Source organism: Scomber scombrus, chromosome 11 (genome assembly GCF_963691925.1).
Source record: "Scomber scombrus chromosome 11, fScoSco1.1, whole genome shotgun sequence".
Lineage (NCBI taxonomy): Eukaryota > Metazoa > Chordata > Actinopteri > Scombriformes > Scombridae > Scomber > Scomber scombrus.
In genome coordinates, this window is record NC_084980.1 from 31,779,039 (window position 1) to 31,799,038 (window position 20,000).

The 20,000-nt window shown below is 47.9% G+C and overlaps 3 protein-coding genes across 3 annotated transcripts in view; 1 reads left to right on the plus strand and 2 right to left on the minus strand.

Moving 5' to 3' along the window:
• The window catches only part of rpp40 (ribonuclease P/MRP 40 subunit), a 7,667-nt gene extending 1,193 nt beyond the window's left edge, over nucleotides 1–6,474 (plus strand). The window contains exons 3-8 of the mRNA XM_062429559.1: nucleotides 447–515; nucleotides 970–1,065; nucleotides 5,491–5,610; nucleotides 5,712–5,889; nucleotides 5,979–6,113; nucleotides 6,194–6,474. Coding sequence (XP_062285543.1) covers nucleotides 447–515; nucleotides 970–1,065; nucleotides 5,491–5,610; nucleotides 5,712–5,889; nucleotides 5,979–6,113; nucleotides 6,194–6,392 — 797 coding nt within the window. The 3' untranslated portion in view covers nucleotides 6,393–6,474. The remainder of the gene's footprint in view (nucleotides 1–446; nucleotides 516–969; nucleotides 1,066–5,490; nucleotides 5,611–5,711; nucleotides 5,890–5,978; nucleotides 6,114–6,193) is intronic.
• A 1,483-nt stretch (nucleotides 6,475–7,957) lies between these two features.
• On the minus strand, nucleotides 7,958–17,664 carry cdyl (chromodomain protein, Y-like). The gene is given in 8 exon segments (XM_062429555.1): nucleotides 7,958–8,315; nucleotides 13,534–13,677; nucleotides 14,253–14,463; nucleotides 14,560–14,732; nucleotides 14,821–14,904; nucleotides 14,906–15,075; nucleotides 15,952–16,708; nucleotides 17,462–17,664. Coding segments are annotated over 8 exon segments (1,722 nt in total). The 5' UTR covers nucleotides 17,486–17,664; the 3' UTR covers nucleotides 7,958–8,156.
• A 2,226-nt stretch (nucleotides 17,665–19,890) lies between these two features.
• LOC133990168 (protein disulfide-isomerase TMX3-like) overlaps nucleotides 19,891–20,000 on the minus strand; it is a gene marked incomplete at its 5' end in the record, with an annotated part of 22,852 nt that continues 22,742 nt past the window's right edge. The window contains 2 exon segments of the mRNA XM_062428339.1: nucleotides 19,891–19,968; nucleotides 19,999–20,000. The exon segment at nucleotides 19,999–20,000 is cut by the window's right edge and continues 112 nt beyond it. Coding sequence (XP_062284323.1) covers nucleotides 19,891–19,968; nucleotides 19,999–20,000 — 80 coding nt within the window.

The window sequence follows — 20,000 nt, forward strand, 5'->3', positions numbered from 1 at the left end:
TGACCCACAACACCTGTACCACCTGACCTATAACACCTGTACCACCTGACCTGTACCACCTGACCTGTACCACATGACCCACAACACCTGTACCACCTGACCCACAACACCTGTACCACCTGACCCACAACACCTGTACCACCTGACCTATAACACCTGTACCACCTGACCTATAACACCTGTACCACCTGACCCATAACACCTGTACCACATGACCCATAACACCTGTACCACCTGACCCATAACACCTGTACCACCTGTACCACCTGACCCACAACACCTGTACCACCTGACCTGTACCACATGACCCATAACACCTGTACCACCTGACCTATAACACCTGTACCACCTGACCTATAACACCTGTACCACCTGACCCATAACACCTGTACCACCTGACTCAGAGTCCAGGTGTGTGTGATAAACTGTGAATGTGTGTGTTACAGGAAGTGTGTACGGGCTTTCATACCGGAGCAGAATAGATCAAGAGAACTGTGTCTGTCTCACACCTAACGGTAACTACCTGTCTGTCTGTCTGTCTGTCTCACTGTGTATGTGTCTGTCTGTCTGTCTCACTGTGTATGTGTCTGTCTCACTGTGTATGTGTCTGTCTCACTGTGTATGTGTCTGTCTCACTGTGTATGTGTCTGTCTCACTGTGTAAGTGTCTGTCTCACTGTGTATGTGTCTGTCTCACTGTGTATGTGTCTGTCTCACTGTGTATGTGTCTGTCTCACTGTGTATGTGTCTGTCTCACTGTGTATGTGTCTGTCTCACTGTGTATGTGTCTGTCTCACTGTGTAAGTGTCTGTCTGTCTCACTGTGTAAGTGTCTGTCTCACTGTGTAAGTGTCTGTCTCACTGTGTAAGTGTCTGTCTCACTGTGTATGTGTCTGTCTGTCTCACTGTGTATGTGTCTGTCTCACTGTGTATGTGTCTGTCTCACTGTGTATGTGTCTGTCTCACTGCAGGTCGCCTGTCTCTCTCTCTGGATAAGGACTCCTATGAGCTGTTGGGGTTTGAAGGGAAACCTTCGAAATTCAACCACAGAACAACCAGCAGATATGGTACTGTAGTACTGTAGTACTGACTGTAGTACTGTAGTACTGACTGTAGTACTGACTGTAGTACTGACTGTAGTACTGTAGTACTGACTGTAGTACTGACTGTAGTACTGTAGTACTGACTGTAGTACTGTAGTACTGACTGTAGTACTGTAGTACTGACTGTAGTACTGACTGTAGTACTGACTGTAGTACTGACTGTAGTACTGTAGTACTGACTGTAGTACTGACTGTAGTACTGTAGTACTGACTGTAGTACTGACTGTAGTACTGACTGTAGTACTGTAGTACTGACTGTAGTACTGACTGTAGTACTGACTGTAGTACTGACTGTAGTACTGTAGTACTGACTGTAGTACTGACTGTAGTACTGTAGTACTGACTGTAGTACTGTAGTACTGACTGTAGTACTGACTGTAGTACTGTAGTACTGACTGTAGTACTGACTGTAGTACTGTAGTACTGACTGTAGTACTGACTGTAGTACTGTAGTACTGACTGTAGTACTGTAGTACTGACTGTAGTACTGTAGTACTGACTGTAGTACTGACTGTAGTACTGACTGTAGTACTGACTGTAGTACTATAGTACTGACTGTAGTACTGTAGTACTGACTGTAGTACTATAGTACTGACTGTAGTACTGTAGTACTGACTGTAGTACTGACTGTAGTACTGACTGTAGTACTGTAGTACTGACTGTAGTACTGACTGTAGTACTGACTGTAGTACTATAGTACTGACTGTAGTACTGTAGTACTGACTGTAGTACTGACTGTAGTACTGACTGTAGTACTGACTGTAGTACTATAGTACTGACTGTAGTACTGTAGTACTGACTGTAGTACTGACTGTAGTACTGACTGTAGTACTGTAGTACTGACTGTAGTACTGACTGTAGTACTGACTGTAGTACTATAGTACTGACTGTAGTACTGTAGTACTGACTGTAGTACTGACTGTAGTACTGACTGTAGTACTATAGTACTGACTGTAGTACTGTAGTACTGACTGTAGTACTGACTGTAGTACTGTAGTACTGACTGTAGTACTGTAGTACTGACTGTAGTACTGACTGTAGTACTGTAGTACTGACTGTAGTACTGACTGTAGTACTGACTGTAGTACTGTAGTACTGACTGTAGTACTGTAGTACTGACTGTAGTACTGTAGTACTGACTGTAGTACTGACTGTAGTACTGTAGTACTGTAGTACTGACTGTAGTACTGTAGTACTGACTGTAGTACTGTAGTACTGACTGTAGTACTGACTGTAGTACTAACTGTAGTACTATAGTACTGACTGTAGTACTGTAGTACTGACTGTAGTACTGACTGTAGTACTGACTGTAGTACTGTAGTACTGACTGTAGTACTGACTGTAGTACTATAGTACTGACTGTAGTACTGTAGTACTGACTGTAGTACTGACTGTAGTACTATAGTACTGACTGTAGTACTGACTGTAGTACTGACTGTAGTACTGACTGTAGTACTGACTGTAGTACTATAGTACTGACTGTAGTACTGTAGTACTGACTGTAGTACTGACTGTAGTACTGTAGTACTGACTGTAGTACTGTAGTACTGACTGTAGTACTGTAGTACTGACTGTAGTACTGTAGTACTGACTGTAGTACTGACTGTAGTACTGACTGTAGTACTGTAGTACTGACTGTAGTACTGTAGTACTGACTGTAGTACTGACTGTAGTACTGTAGTACTGACTGTAGTACTGACTGTAGTACTATAGTACTGACTGTAGTACTGACTGTAGTACTGACTGTAGTACTATAGTAATGACTGTAGTACTGTAGTACTGACTGTAGTACTGTAGTACTGACTGTAGTACTGTAGTACTGACTGTAGTACTGTAGTACTGACTGTAGTACTGACTGTAGTACTGACTGTAGTACTGTAGTACTGACTGTAGTACTGTAGTACTGACTGTAGTACTGACTGTAGTACTGACTGTAGTACTGACTGTAGTACTGACTGTAGTACTGTAGTACTGACTGTAGTACTGTAGTACTGACTGTAGTACTGACTGTAGTACTGACTGTAGTACTGTAGTACTGACTGTAGTACTGTAGTACTGACTGTAGTACTGTAGTACTGACTGTAGTACTGACTGTAGTACTGACTGTAGTACTGACTGTAGTACTGTAGTACTGACTGTAGTACTGACTGTAGTACTGTAGTACTGACTGTAGTACGGACTGTAGTACTGTAGTACTGACTGTAGTACTGACTGTAGTACTGACTGTAGTACTGTAGTACTGTAGTACTGACTGTAGTACTGACTGTAGTACTGACTGTAGTACTATAGTACTGACTGTAGTACTGTAGTACTGACTGTAGTACTGACTGTAGTACTGACTGTAGTACTGACTGTAGTACTGACTGTAGTACTATAGTACTGACTGTAGTACTGTAGTACTGACTGTAGTACTGACTGTAGTACTGTAGTACTGACTGTAGTACTGTAGTACTGACTGTAGTACTGACTGTAGTACTGTAGTACTGACTGTAGTACTGACTGTAGTACTGTAGTACTGACTGTAGTACTGACTGTAGTACTGACTGTAGTACTGACTTTAGTACTATAGTAATGACTGTAGTACTGTAGTACTGACTGTAGTACTGACTGTAGTACTGTAGTACTGACTGTAGTACTGACTGTAGTACTGACTGTAGTACTGTAGTACTGACTGTAGTACTGACTGTAGTACTGTAGTACTGACTGTAGTACTGACTGTAGTACTGACTGTAGTACTGTAGTACTGTAGTACTGACTGTAGTACTGTAGTACTGACTGTAGTACTGTAGTACTGACTGTAGTACTGACTGTAGTACTGACTGTAGTACTGACTGTAGTACTGACTGTAGTACTGTAGTACTGACTGTAGTACTGACTGTAGTACTGTAGTACTGACTGTAGTACTGACTGTAGTACTGTAGTACTGACTGTAGTACTGTAGTACTGACTGTAGTACTGACTGTAGTACTGACTGTAGTACTGACTGTAGTACTGTAGTACTGTAGTACTGACTGTAGTACTGACTGTAGTACTGTAGTACTGACTGTAGTACTGACTGTAGTACTGACTGTAGTACTGTAGTACTGACTGTAGTACTGACTGTAGTACTGTAGTACTGACTGTAGTACTGACTGTAGTACTGTAGTACTGACTGTAGTACTGACTGTAGTACTGTAGTACTGACTGTAGTACTGACTGTAGTACTGTAGTACTGACTGTAGTACTGACTGTAGTACTGTAGTACTGACTGTAGTACTGACTGTAGTACTGACTGTAGTACTGTAGTACTGACTGTAGTACTGTAGTACTGACTGTAGTACTGACTGTAGTACTGTAGTACTGACTGTAGTACTGACTGTAGTACTGTAGTACTGACTGTAGTACTGACTGTAGTACTGACTGTAGTACTGACTGTAGTACTGTAGTACCGACTGTAGTACTGACTGTAGTACTGACTGTAGTACTGACTGTAGTACTGACTGTAGTACTGTAGTACTGACTGTAGTACTGACTGTAGTACTGACTGTAGTACTGACTGTAGTACTGTAGTACTGATTGTAGTACTGTAGTACCGACTGTAGTACTGACTGTAGTACTGACTGTAGTACTGACTGTAGTACTGTAGTACTGACTGTAGTACTGACTGTAGTACTGTAGTACTGACTGTAGTACTGTAGTACTGACTGTAGTACTGTAGTACTGACTGTAGTACTGTAGTACTGACTGTAGTACTGTGTGTACTTGCAGTATCATCTGTAGTACTGACTGTAGTACTTACTGTAGTACTGACTGTAGTACTGTAGTACCGACTGTAGTACTGTAGTACTTACTGTAGTACTGACTGTAGTACTGTAGTACCGACTGTAGTACCGACTGTAGTACCGACTGTAGTACTGACTGTAGTACTGACTGTAGTACTGACTGTAGTACTGACTGTAGTACTGTAGTACTGACTGTAGTACTGACTGTAGTACTGTGTGTACTTGCAGTAGTATCTGTAGTACTGACTGTAGTACTGTGTGTATTTGCAGTAGTATCTGTAGTACTGACTGTAGTACTGTGTGTACTTGCAGTAGTATCTGTAGTACTGACTGTAGTACTGTGTGTATTTGCAGTAGTATCTGTAGTACTGACTGTAGTACTGTAGTACCGACTGTAGTACTGACTGTAGTACTGACTGTAGTACTGACTGTAGTACTGACTGTAGTACTGTGTGTATTTGCAGTAGTATCTGTAGTACTGACTGTAGTACTGTGTGTACTTGCAGTAGTATCTGTAGTACTGACTGTAGTACTGTAGTACTTACTGTAGTACTGACTGTAGTACCGACTGTAGTACTGACTGTAGTACTGACTGTAGTACTGACTGTAGTACTGTGTGTATTTGCAGTAGTATCTGTGGATTTGACGGACAGCTGTATGGCTCCAGGTGGGCGGGGCTACCAGCGGCTGCTCAAAGGTCTGACATCACGGCTCCGGCTGCAGGTGGACTTCCTGTTGAGTCATCCAGGTGAGGGGGGGGGGGGGGGGGGGGGGGATGTTTAATGTGGGAATGATTGATTGATTGACATTGATGATTGATTGATTGATTCCCTGCTGTGTGTCTTGCAGGGGGCGGGGCTTTGCAGTCCCTACTGTCTCGCTATGATTGGTCGGAGCACCCACCTGAGGTCAGCGTCCGCAGCCTGTCTCACCTGTCCTGCCCCGCCCTGCTGACCTCTGACCTGCAGTCATGTGACCCACACAGCCTCCTGGAGTGGCTGGGAGCCGTGGACGCTGACGTCAGCTGGTGAGAGCACATTTACCTGTCCCCTCACCTGTGTGCACACCTGACAGACAGACAGGTGATGTGACTCTTCTTCTGTGGTGTCGTTGCAGTGAGAACTCTTCCAGCAGCTTCCTGTCCACACTTGTCTGTCCCGAACCGTCGAGGACAGCGAGCCAATCACTGAGCGTCTCCGTCTGCGGCCTCCTGCTCCCCAAGGATGTCCTCCGCCTCGTCCAGGAGCTCAGGTACCTCACCTGTCCTCACCTGTTCCCACTTGTCCTTACCTGTCTCCACCTGTCCTCATCTGTCCCTACCTGTCCTGCAGGTGTTACCTGGAGCAGAGTCTCCAGGTGTCCTGGGTGGCGTTGACAGTCCATGGGTTCACAGACAGTCCGGTTTCGTGGGGGCACAGCGAGCACGGCGTCGTCACAGGAGGAGAAAACTTCTACACACTGCTGCTGTTCCAGGACCAAACCTACCAGCTGCACCTGTCCACCGGAGCTCCACACACCTGTCCTCCATGAACCTGTCCCCACCTGTCCTCCAGTATCACACCTGTCCCCACCTGTCCTCCATGACCACACCTGTCCCCCATGACCACACCTGTCCCCCATGACCACACCTGTCCTCCATGACCACACCTGTCCTCCATGACCACACCTGTTTCCATGAACCTGTCCCCACCTGTCCCCCATGACCACACCTGTCCCCCATGACCACACCTGTCCTCCATGACCACACCTGTCCCCCATGACCACACCTGTCCTCCAGTATCACACCTGTCCCCCATGACCACACCTGTCCCCCATGACCACACCTGTCCTCCAGTATCACACCTGTCCCCCATGACCACACCTGTCCCCCATGACCACACCTGTCCTCCATGACCACACCTGTCCTCCATGACCACACCTGTCCCCCATGACCACACCTGTCCTCCATGACCACACCTGTCCTCCATGACCACACCTGTCCCCACCTGTCCTCCATGACCACACCTGTCCTCCATGACCACACCTGTCCCCACCTTTAGTCTGGTCCAGGCTCCACACACCTGTCCTCGAGTATCACACCTGTCCCCACCTGTCCTCCATAACCACACCTGTCCTCCATGAACCTGTCCCCACCTGTCCTCCAGTATCACACCTGTCCTCCATGACCACACCTGTCCCCACCTGTCCTCCATGACCACACCTGTCCCCACCTTTAGTCTGGTCCAGGCTCCACACACCTGTCCTCGAGTATCACACCTGTCCCCACCTGTCCTCCATGACCACACCTGTCCTCCATGAACCTGTCCCCACCTGTCCTCCATGAACCTGTCCCCACCTGTCCTCCAGTATCACACCTGTCCTCCATGACCACACCTGTCCCCACCTGTCCTCCATGACCACACCTGTCCCCCATGACCACACCTGTCCCCACCTGTCCTCCATGACCACACCTGTCCCCCATGACCACACCTGTCCCCACCTGTCCCCCATGACCACACCTGTCCCCACTTGTCCTCCATGACCACACCTGTCCCCAACACCACACCTGAATCAGGGGAAAAAGTTAACGATGAACCTGGTTTTGTGTCTTCAGGAGGAACTCCCAGCGTCCCTGCGGGGGCCTCGACCCTCGGGTTGAAACTGTTACGAGCTTAATGAGTTTTCTCATGTTGAGATTTAAACGTTTATTTTCATCATGATGTAAAAATTATATGAACTTTGCTTTGCTGCATTTTGATTGGTTAACATTTGGATGATGTCACTGTTTCTTTAGCCAATAAACAAACAGAAGATTGATCAATAAACTGTTTAATATGGTGTCAATATTTACCCAGAATGCATCAGTTACCTGCAGGAGGTCACATGATTAAAACACTGTTCAGTTCATTTCCTGTCTTAGCCCCGCCTCTTCCTGTTCATTCCATCAGAGGTCACATGACCCGCTCCAGCTGTTAGCCTCGCTGTGATTGGCTGCTCCGCCCTCAGTGATGACTGAGTCATGTGACTCTGCAGGAAGAAGTTTACACATGTCCGACATTTTATAACTTAAAGATTCAAACAACAAAATAATCTGAGTCTCCGGTTCTGGTCCAGATACAGTCCTGGTCCGGTTCCAGTCTAGTCCGGGTCATGGTGTAGTCCTGGTCCAGTTTTAGTCTGGTCCAGGTTCCCGGTCAGGTCCAGTTCCAGTCTAGTCTTTGTCCGGTCCGGGTCCTGGTGTAGTCCCGGTCCAGGTCCCGGCCCAGTCCCGGTCCAGGTCCAGGTCCCGGCCCAGTCCCGGTCCCGGTCCAGGTCCTAGCAGAGCTGGGTCCCCCTCTGCAGGTGCTGCAGGATGGCGTCCGTCCCCTGAGACGAACCCCAGACTCTCTTCAGAGCTTCACACTCGCGCTCGTTGCTTTGCTGCAAAGAACCGCGACTGGTTGTTCTCAGCAGAGCTTTGGACTCCTGGAGGACCTGAACACCACAGAAGAAGAGGACTGATAGTTAGGGCTGGTTACACCGATAGTTAGGGCTGGTTACACCGATAGTTAGGGCTAGTTATACCGATAGTTAGGGCTGGATATACGGATAGTTAGGGCTGGTTATACGGATAGTTAGGGCTAGTTATACCGATAGTTAGGGCTAGTTATACCGATAGTTAGGGCTAGTTACACCGGTAGTTAGGGCTAGTTATACGGATAGTTAGGGCTAGTTATACGGATAGTTAGGGCTAGTTATACCGATAGTTAGGGCTAGTTATACCGATAGTTAGGGCTAGTTATACGGATAGTTAGGGCTGGTTATACCGATAGTTAGGGCTAGTTATACCGATAGTTAGGGCTAGTTATACCGATAGTTAGGGCTAGTTATACGGATAGTTAGGGCTGGTTATACCGATAGTTAGGGCTAGTTATACCGATAGTTAGGGCTGGTTATACCGATAGTTAGGGCTGGTTATACCGATAGTTAGGGCTAGTTATACCGATAGTTAGGGCTAGTTATACCGATAGTTAGGGCTAGTTATAATGATAGTTAGGGCTGGTTATACGGATAGTTAGGGCTAGTTATACGGATAGTTAGGGCTAGTTATACCGATAGTTAGGGCTGGTTATACCGATAGTTAGGGCTGGTTATACCGATAGTTAGGGCTAGTTATACCGATAGTTAGGGCTAGTTATACCGATAGTTAGGGCTAGTTATAATGATAGTTAGGGCTAGTTATACCGATAGTTAGGGCTAGTTATACGGATAGTTAGGGCTAGTTATACGGATAGTTAGGGCTAGTTATACCGATAGTTAGGGCTAGTTATACCGATAGTTAGGGCTGGTTATACGGATAGTTAGGGCTAGTTATACGGATAGTTAGGGCTGGTTATACGGATAGTTAGGGCTAGTTATACGGATATTTAGGGCTAGTTATACCGATAGTTAGGGCTAGTTATACCGATAGTTAGGGCTAGTTATACGGATAGTTAGGGCTAGTTATACGGATATTTAGGGCTAGTTATACCGATAGTTAGGGCTAGTTATACCGATAGTTAGGGCTGGTTACACCGATAGTTAGGGCTGGTTACACCGATAGTTAGGGCTGGTTATACCGATAGTTAGGGCTAGTTATAATGATAGTTAGGGCTGGTTACACCGATAGTTAGGGCTGGTTACACCGATAGTTAGGGCTGGTTATACCGATAGTTAGGGCTGGTTATACGGATAGTTAGGGCTAGTTATACGGATATTTAGGGCTAGTTATACCGATAGTTAGGGCTAGTTATACCGATAGTTAGGGCTGGTTACACCGATAGTTAGGGCTGGTTACACCGATAGTTAGGGCTAGTTATACCGATAGTTAGGGCTGGTTACACCGATAGTTAGGGCTGGTTATACCGATAGTTAGGGCTAGTTATAATGATAGTTAGGGCTGGTTACACCGATAGTTAGGGCTAGTTATACGGATAGTTAGGGCTAGTTATACCGATAGTTAGGGCTAGTTATAATGATAGTTAGGGCTAGTTATAATGATATTTAGGGCTAGTTATACGGATAGTTAGGGCTAGTTATAATGATAGTTATACCGATACTTAGGGCTGGTTATACCGCTAGTTATACGGATAGTTAGGGCTAGTTATACGGATAGTTAGGGCTGGTTACACCGATAGTTAGGGCTAGTTATACCGATAGTTAGGGCTAGTTATACGGATAGTTAGGGCTAGTTATACCGATAGTTAGGGCTAGTTATACGGATAGTTAGGGCTAGTTATACGGATAGTTAGGGCTAGTTATACGGATAGTTAGGGCTAGTTATACCGATAGTTAGGGCTGGTTATACCGATAGTTAGGGCTAGTTATACGGATAGTTATACCGATAGTTAGGGCTAGTTATACGGATAGTTATACCGATAGTTAGGGCTGGTTATACCGATAGTTAGGGCTAGTTATACGGATAGTTATACCGATAGTTAGGGCTAGTTATACCGATAGTTAGGGCTAGTTATACGGATAGTTATACCGATAGTTAGGGCTATTTATACCGCTAGTTATACCGACAGTTAGGGCTAGTTATACCGATAGTTATACCGACAGTTAGGGCTAGTTATACGGATAGTTAGGGCTAGTTATACGGATAGTTAGGGCTAGTTACACCGATAGTTAGGGCTGGTTACACCGATAGTTAGGGCAAGTTATAATGATAGTTAGGGCTAGTTATACCGATAGTTAGGGCTAGTTATACCGCTAGTTATACCGATAGTTAGGGCTAGTTATACCGATAGTTAGGGCTAGTTATACGGATAGTTAGGGCTAGTTATACGGATAGTTAGGGCTAGTTATACCGATAGTTAGGGCTGGTTATACCGATAGTTAGGGCTAGTTATACCGATAGTTAGGGCTAGTTATACGGATAGTTAGGGCTAGTTATACCGATAGTTATACCGATAGTTAGGGCTGGTTATACCGATAGTTAGGGCTAGTTATACCGATAGTTAGGGCTAGTTATACGGATAGTTAGGGCTAGTTACACCGATATTTAGGGCTAGTTAGGGCTAGTTATACCGATAGTTAGGGCTAGTTACACCGATAGTTAGGGCTAGTTACACCGATATTTAGGGCTAGTTATACCGATAGTTAGGGCTAGTTACACCGATATTTAGGGCTAGTTAGGGCTAGTTATACCGATAGTTAGGGCTAGTTACACCGATAGTTAGGGCTAGTTACACCGATATTTAGGGCTAGTTACACCGATAGTTAGGGCTAGTTACACCGATATTTAGGGCTAGTTATACCGATAGTTAGGGCTAGTTACACCGATAGTTAGGGCTAGTTACACCGATAGTTAGGGCTAGTTATACCGATATTTAGGGCTAGTTATACGGATAGTTAGGGCTAGTTACACCGATAGTTAGGGCTAGTTATACGGATAGTTAGGGCTGGTTATACCGATAGTTAGGGCTAGTTATACCGATAGTTAGGGCTGGTTATACCGATAGTTAGGGCTAGTTATACCGATATTTAGGGATAGTTATACGGATAGTTAGGGCTGGTTATACCGATAGTTAGGGCTAGTTATACGGATAGTTAGGGCTAGTTATACGGATAGTTAGGGCTAGTTATACGGATAGTTAGGGCTAGTTATACGGATAGTTAGGGCTGGTTATACCGATAGTTAGGGCTAGTTATACCTATATTTAGGGCTAGTTATACAGATATTTAGGGCTAGTTACACCGATAGTTAGGGCTGGTTACACCGATATTTAGGGCTAGTTATACGGATAGTTAGGGCTAGTTATACCGATAGTTAGGGCTGGTTATACCGATAGTTAGGGCTAGTTATACCGATAGTTAGGGCTAGTTATACGGATAGTTATACCGATAGTTAGGGCTATTTATACCGCTAGTTATACCGACAGTTAGGGCTAGTTATACCGATAGTTATACCGACAGTTAGGGCTAGTTATACCGATAGTTAGGGCTAGTTATACGGATAGTTAGGGCTAGTTATACGGATAGTTAGGGCTAGTTACACCGATAGTTAGGGCTGGTTACACCGATAGTTAGGGCAAGTTATAATGATAGTTAGGGCTAGTTATACCGATAGTTAGGGCTAGTTATACCGCTAGTTATACCGATAGTTAGGGCTAGTTATACCGATAGTTAGGGCTAGTTATACGGATAGTTAGGGCTAGTTATACGGATAGTTAGGGCTAGTTATACCGATAGTTAGGGCTGGTTATACCGATAGTTAGGGCTAGTTATACCGATAGTTAGGGCTAGTTATACGGATAGTTAGGGCTAGTTATACCGATAGTTAGGGCTAGTTATACCGATAGTTAGGGCTGGTTATACCGATAGTTAGGGCTAGTTATACCGATAGTTAGGGCTAGTTATACGGATAGTTAGGGCTAGTTATACGGATAGTTAGGGCTAGTTATACGGATAGTTAGGGCTAGTTACACCGATATTTAGGGCTAGTTATACGGATAGTTAGGGCTAGTTACACCGATAGTTAGGGCTAGTTACACCGATATTTAGGGCTAGTTATACCGATAGTTAGGGCTAGTTACACCGATATTTAGGGCTAGTTAGGGCTAGTTATACCGATAGTTAGGGCTAGTTACACCGATAGTTAGGGCTAGTTACACCGATATTTAGGGCTAGTTACACCGATAGTTAGGGCTAGTTACACCGATATTTAGGGCTAGTTATACCGATAGTTAGGGCTAGTTACACCGATAGTTAGGGCTAGTTACACCGATAGTTAGGGCTAGTTATACCGATATTTAGGGCTAGTTATACGGATAGTTAGGGCTGGTTATACCGATAGTTAGGGCTAGTTATACGGATAGTTAGGGCTGGTTATACGGATAGTTAGGGCTAGTTATACCGATAGTTAGGGCTAGTTATACCGATAGTTAGGGCTGGTTATACCGATAGTTAGGGCTAGTTATACCGATATTTAGGGATAGTTATACGGATAGTTAGGGCTGGTTATACCGATAGTTAGGGCTAGTTATACGGATAGTTAGGGCTAGTTATACGGATAGTTAGGGCTAGTTATACGGATAGTTAGGGCTAGTTATACGGATAGTTAGGGCTAGTTATACCTATAGTTAGGGCTAGTTATACGGATAGTTAGGGCTAGTTATACCTATAGTTAGGGCTAGTTATACGGATAGTTAGGGCTAGTTATACGGATAGTTAGGGCTAGTTATACCTATAGTTAGGGCTAGTTATACCGATAGTTAGGGCTGGTTATACCGATAGTTAGGGCTAGTTATACCGATATTTAGGGATAGTTATACGGATAGTTAGGGCTGGTTATACCGATAGTTAGGGCTAGTTATACGGATAGTTAGGGCTAGTTATACGGATAGTTAGGGCTAGTTATACGGATAGTTAGGGCTAGTTATACGGATAGTTAGGGCTAGTTATACGGATAGTTAGGGCTGGTTATACCGATAGTTAGGGCTAGTTATACCTATATTTAGGGCTAGTTATACAGATATTTAGGGCTAGTTACACCGATAGTTAGGGCTGGTTACACCGATATTTAGGGCTAGTTATACGGATAGTTAGGGCTAGTTATACCGATAGTTAGGGCTAGTTATACGGATAGTTAGGGCTGGTTATACCGATAGTTAGGGCTAGTTATACGGATAGTTAGGGCTAGTTATACCGATAGTTAGGGCTGGTTACTCACCAGTGAGTCGACAGCCACCAGCTCTCGGACTCGCAGCATCACTTCCTGTGTGAAGGTTCCTGGCCAAAGAACCTGAGACACCAAACCTTTAGAACACGCTTCCTGTGCTGTTAGCTTCCTGCCACTCAGCAACATCTCGTTAGCCTGGAACAGAACAGATTACTTTACTTAGCCTGGTTCGCTTTACTTGAGCAAGAGGGGACAGGAGGGGGCAAGAGGGGACAGGTGGGGGCAAGAGGGGACAAGATGGGAAAGGTGGGGGCAAGAAGGGACAAGACAGGACAGGTGGGACAGGAGGGGACAGGTGGGGGCAAGAGGGGACAGGTGGGACAAGAGGGGACAGGTGGGGACAGGTGGGGGCAAGAGGGGACAGGAGGGGAAAGGTGGGGGCAAGAAGGGACAGGAGGGGAAAGGTGGGGGCAAGAGGGGACAGGACAAGTGGGACAGGTGGGACAGGAGGGGACAGGTGGGGCAGAGGGGACAGGTGGGAAAGGAGGGGGCGGGTGGGGGCAAGAGGGGGCAGGTGGGGGCAAGAGGGGACAGGAAGGACAAGAGGGGAAAGGTGGGGGGCAAGAGGCAACAGGTGGGAAAGGAGGGGGCGGGTGGGGGCAAGAGGGGGCAGGTGGGGGCAAGAGGGGACAGGAGGGACAAGAGGGGAAAGGTGGGGGCAAGACAGGACAGGTGGGGCAGGGGGGGCAGGTGGGGTAGAGGGGACTGACCGAGGCGAGGCCCATGATGCGGGGGAAGGTGAAGGAGGAGCAGCCGTCGGGCGTCTGTCCGTAGGAGGTGTATGGCGTCTGGAACCAGGCCTTCTCATTGGCCCACACCACGTCACAGAGAGGCAGGAGGGCGGCGCCGAGGCCGAGCGCCGGCCCGTTCACCGCCGCCACGATCGGCTTCCTGAACTGGATGAAGGTGTTCACGAATGTCCTGAGGAAGAGGAGCAGGGGGTCAGAGGTCAACACGTCAAACCCACTGATGGCATCACACACCTGGCCGCCACGGCGAGCCCGCTCCTCAGGTTACCGGATGGTTTCGGCCATCTTGATGCTCTCTTTCTTCCTGTCGTCCGTCAGGCGCCGGATGAAGTACAGGAAGTCGAGTCCGCAGCAGAAGATGCTGCCGACGGCGCCTAGCAACACCAGCTTACTGTCGTCCGATGCTGCCGTCGCCATGGCGCTCTGGATCTCCTTCATCACCTGAGAGGGAGGAGGAACAACATGGCTGCTGAGCTCAGTAACCATAACAACAGCCCTGCGTCAACACACGGTGGGGGCGTGGCCTCACCTCTGGGTTCAGCGTGTTGTTCTCGGAGCTCTTGGTGGACAGCAGGATGTGAGTGAAGCCGTCTTGTTTCTTCACCACGATGTCCCCGGTACCGGTAGGCGCTCTCCGTCTGCCGAACACTGAACCGCAGACGTTTGTCGAAAGCCGAACGCTCCTCCAGACGCCGTTTCCCTGTCACGCTGGTCGCCCCGGTAACGGCACTCTGCACGCCAGACATCCCGTTAGCAGCGACGGCCTCCATCAGCGCCGAGCCACCTGAGAGGAGACGCCATCAGAACCAGAACCCTGTCATCATCATAATCCATCAGCAGCTCAGAGACCACACTGGACTACAGATCCCATCAGAACCCCCTGAACCAGGACCCCCTGAACCAGGGGGAACCAGGACCCACTGCACCAGCAGGAACCAGGACCCCCTGAACCAGGGGGAACCAGGACCCCCTGAACAAGGGGGAACCAGGACCCCCTGAACCAGGGGGAACCAGGACCCACTGCACCAGCAGGAACCAGGACCCCCTGAACCAGGAGGAACCAGGCCCCACTGCACCAGCAGGAACCAGGACCCCTGAACCAGGAGGAACCAGGACCCCCTGAACCAGCAGGAACCAGGACCCCCTGAACCAGCAGGAACCAGGACCCTCCCCAGACCATCAGTGCCCCCCCACCAAAGCGGTCCTGTGCTCAGTGTTGCTCTCATCTGTTAGAGAACCATTCTGGTCTCTGAATGCTGATCCAGCTGCAGGCTGCTGGGCTGTGAGACCAGGTCCCACTAGGGTGGGGGGGGGGGGGTCCTCATGCCCCCTCCTGAATCAGCTCCTCTGACCCTGATATACAGCACTAATCATTATTATATTATATTATATTCTGTGTACAACATACAGCATTAACAGCTCATCAGCAACCAGCTGCAGTCACAGCTGGACCCGGAAGGTGGACCCGGCAGCTGGACCCGGCAGCTGGACCCGGCAGCTGGACCCAGCAGCTGGACCCGGCAGCTGTTTACAGGACCTTATGGTTCTCTGTGTGAGCTGTGTGTGTTTTCTCTCATCAGGCTTCAGGATGTGAACGTAGAGACATTCAGAACATCGTGACGTGTCCCACAGTGTAACGTATACCTGGTCTGACCCTTACCTGTCCCGCTGAGGGAGCGCATGGCTGCAGGTGTGATGGGGACCCGAGGCGGGGGCAGGAGGTTCTGGCTGCGGGGTCTGGTCCCCATGCGGGCCCTCTCCTCTCCAGGCCCCAGTTGGACTCCGGGTTTCTCCAGCAGGGCGACCTCAGGTGGAACCAGATGAGCCTCCTGCGCTCCGGCTTCCAGACCGTGAGCCGCCTCCCTCGGAGACTCCTCCGAGTCCAGCCGGCTGTTCATGGGACTTTTAGGAACCAGAATCTTGATGCCGGTCTTGGACAGATCCACGCTCCGCCGGGCCGAGCCGACCGGAGACGCGGACGACAGCCTGGAGCCGAACCTGTCGGGCAGCAGGGGGTTCCGGGAGCCGACGGACGCCTGGCGGATCGGTCCGGCGGTCGGCAGGTGGGCCGGGCCGAGAGGAGGATCGGAGTGTTTCGCCTGATCGCGGGCCCCCGTCGACCCGCTACCGATGTCACCGATGATGTCGCCGCGAGCCGCGGCGCCCGGCAGAGGCCTGCAGGGCGGTCTGTGGGCCGGGCCGCAGTGCAGGCTGGGCGAGCTGCGGGTGGAGCGCAGCAACGTGCCGTCTCTCTGCCGCTCGGCGGTCTGACGGTTGAAGTCGTGGACGTAGATCATGCAGGTGCTCAGGTGGCTCTCAGGCTCCCAGGTGTCTCCCTCAGAACCGTAACCTCTCCATCTCACCAGGTACTCAACCCGACCCTTCTTCGTCTTCCTCTTATCCACGATCCGCTCCACCTGCACAACAGAACCAGCAGAACCAGTCACATACTGATGATGGTCACAGCAGAACTCAGCAGAACAGAACACAGCAGAACAGAACACAGCAGAACACAGCAGAACACAGCAGAACAGAACACAGCAGAACACAGCAGAACAGAACACAGCAGAACACAGCAGAACAGAACACAGCAGAACAGAACACAGCAAAACAGAACACAGCAGAACACAGCAGAACTCAGCAGAACAGAACACAGCAGAACACAGCAGAACAGAACACAGCAGAACACAGCAGAACAGAACACAGCAGAACAGAACACAGCAGAACACAGCAGAACAGAACACAGCAGAACAGAACACAGCAAAACAGAACACAGCAGAACACAGCAGAACTCAGCAGAACAGAACTAATAAAGTGAATCAACAGTAGAACTCTGAGCTAACTCTGTAGTTTGTATCAGAGCAGCTGAAAGCTCTGGTTCCTCTAAAGAACCTCTTACTGTAAGTTGTGATGAGTTCAGAGCAGCTGAAAGCTCTGGTTCCTCTAAAGAACCTCTTACTGTAACTTGTGATGAGTTCAGAGCAGCTGAAAGCTCTGGTTCCTCTAAAGAACCTCTTACTGTAACTTATGATGAGTTCAGAGCAGCTGAAAGCTCTGGTTCCTCTAAAGAACCTCTTACTGTTACTTGTGATGAGTTCAGAGCTCATAAAGTGAGTAAAGTTAACTCTGCTGTTAGCTACCGTTAGCATGTTAGCATTAGCTCGCGTCACCTCGTAGAACTCTTCCGTAGCCATGGAGATTGTGCGCGTGCACGAGCAGCTTCCGGACGCGTGTTCAGCAGAGCAGCGACATGAGAAGAGGTTCTGCTGTCTGTTGTTCTACCGGTGGTTCTACCGGAGGTTCTACCGGTGGTTCTACCGGGGGTTCTACCCTAACCCTGTCTGCTAGCTGTTAGCTGTTAGCACCTAACATCCGCTCTGACTCACTGCCCTTCAAAATAAAAGTCTGCCAATGGACCAGACGCACAGATCGTTATTAAATCACACGCACTGAGAGGCGGAAGTAACGCAGTGTTTATACTTTACTGACTGGGGGGGGGGGGGGGGGGCAGCTTGATCTGTGACATTAAACTAGTGTTGTGCTCCAGTATGTTTCTATAAATGTCTGTTAGATGGGTTGACCCTGTTAGATGGGTTAGGGTTGACCCTGTTAGATGGGTTAGGGTTGACCCTGTTAGATGGGTTGACCCTGTTAGATGGGTTAGGGTTGACCCTGTTAGATGGGTTAGGGTTGACCCTGTTAGATGGGTTGACCCTGTTAGATGGGTTGACCCTGTTAGATGGGTTAGGGTTGACCCTGTTAGATGGGTTGACCCTGTTAGATGGGTTAGGGTTGACCCTGTTAGATGGGTTAGGGTTGACCCTGTTAGATGGGTTAGGGTTGACCCTGTTAGATGGGTTGACCCTGTTAGATGGGTTGACCCTGTTAGATGGGTTGACCCTGTTAGATGGGTTGACCCTGTTAGATGGGTTGACCCTGTTAGATGGGTTGACCCTGTTAGATGGGTTAGGGTTGACCCTGTTAGATGGGTTGACCCTGTTAGATGGGTTGACCCTGTTAGATGGGTTAGGGTTGACCCTGTTAGATGGGTTAGGGTTGACCCTGTTAGATGGGTTGACCCTGTTAGATGGGTTAGGGTTGACCCTGTTAGATGGGTTAGGGTTGACCCTGTTAGATGGGTTAGGGTTGACCCTGTTAGATGGGTTGACCCTGTTAGATGGGTTAGGGTTGACCCTGTTAGATGGGTTGACCCTGTTAGATGGGTTAGGGTTGACCCTGTTAGATGGGTTGACCCTGTTAGATGGGTTGACCCTGTTAGATGGGTTAGGGTTGACCCTGTTAGATGGGTTAGGGTTGACCCTGTTAGATGGGTTGACCCTGTTAGATGGGTTGACCCTGTTAGATGGGTTAGGGTTGACCCTGTTAGATGGGTTGACCCTGTTAGATGGGTTAGGGTTGACCCTGTTAGATGGGTTGACCCTGTTAGATGGGTTGACCCTGTTAGATGGGTTAGGGTTGACCCTGTTAGATGGGTTAGGGTTGACCCTGTTAGATGGGTTGACCCTGTTAGATGGGTTGACCCTGTTAGATGGGTTGACCCTGTTAGATGGGTTAGGGTTGACCCTGTTAGATGGGTTGACCCTGTTAGATGGGTTAGGGTTGACCCTGTTAGATGGGTTGACCCTGTTAGATGGGTTAGGGTTGACCCTGTTAGATGGGTTGACCCTGTTAGATGGGTTGACCCTGTTAGATGGGTTAGGGTTGACCCTGTTAGATGGGTTGACCCTGTTAGATGGGTTGACCCTGTTAGATGGGTTGACCCTAACCCTATCAGAGGAGAGTTAGCTAACCCTAACCATCTATCACACGTCCATCACTGCGCATCCGTTCTACTCTTTCAAAATAAAACTACAGCTGCTTAACTGGAAGAAACATAAATGGACTCTAAGCAACTCTGCTAGACTTTAAACTAGAGACCAAACGTTTACTGAGGTTAGAAATCAAGTGAGAAGTTGGTGAATTCTCCATTGACTTGTATAGAGACGGAAGTCCTTTTGACACCAAAACGGTCGCCCCCTGGTGGCCTTTTGATAGAATGCAGTTTTAAGTTACTTCCTGGTTGGCCTCATTGCAGAGGACCGGAGCTCCCCGTCTGGTGGGAACCTGCAGTCCTGTATAGTAATATATATATATGTGTGTATATATATTACTGTATATATATATATATGTGTATATACATATATATATATATTACTATACATATGTATACAGTGCAGGCCGTCCTACTAAGAGACATTAATTAATATTTTAATAATAAATGATCTCACAGGATATTAACACCTGCTCCACATAACACTCAATTATTCAAAATTGAATCTTACAAAATACTGAAACACACTTTACTGAGCTGTGTCCTGCCTAACCTTAACCCTGACCCTGACCCTGACCCTGACCCTGACCCTGACCCTGACCCTAACCCTGACCCTGACCCTAACCCTAACCCTGACCGACTCGTAAAGGGTTAGAACCTCACAAAGTGAGGTACGACAGATTTAAGAAAACTTTCACAACAAACTCAAACAGCTGGAACTTCAACAAACAAGCTTTTATTGTGAAGGGACAGGAGCAGACAGGTGTGTCAGTCAGACTTCTTGTCCGTCAGTTTTCGGCGGCGCAGCGCTGACAAAGCGACGCTGTCATCGTCATCGTCTTCGTCCTCGTCCTCGTCCTGATCCTGACCCCTGACCT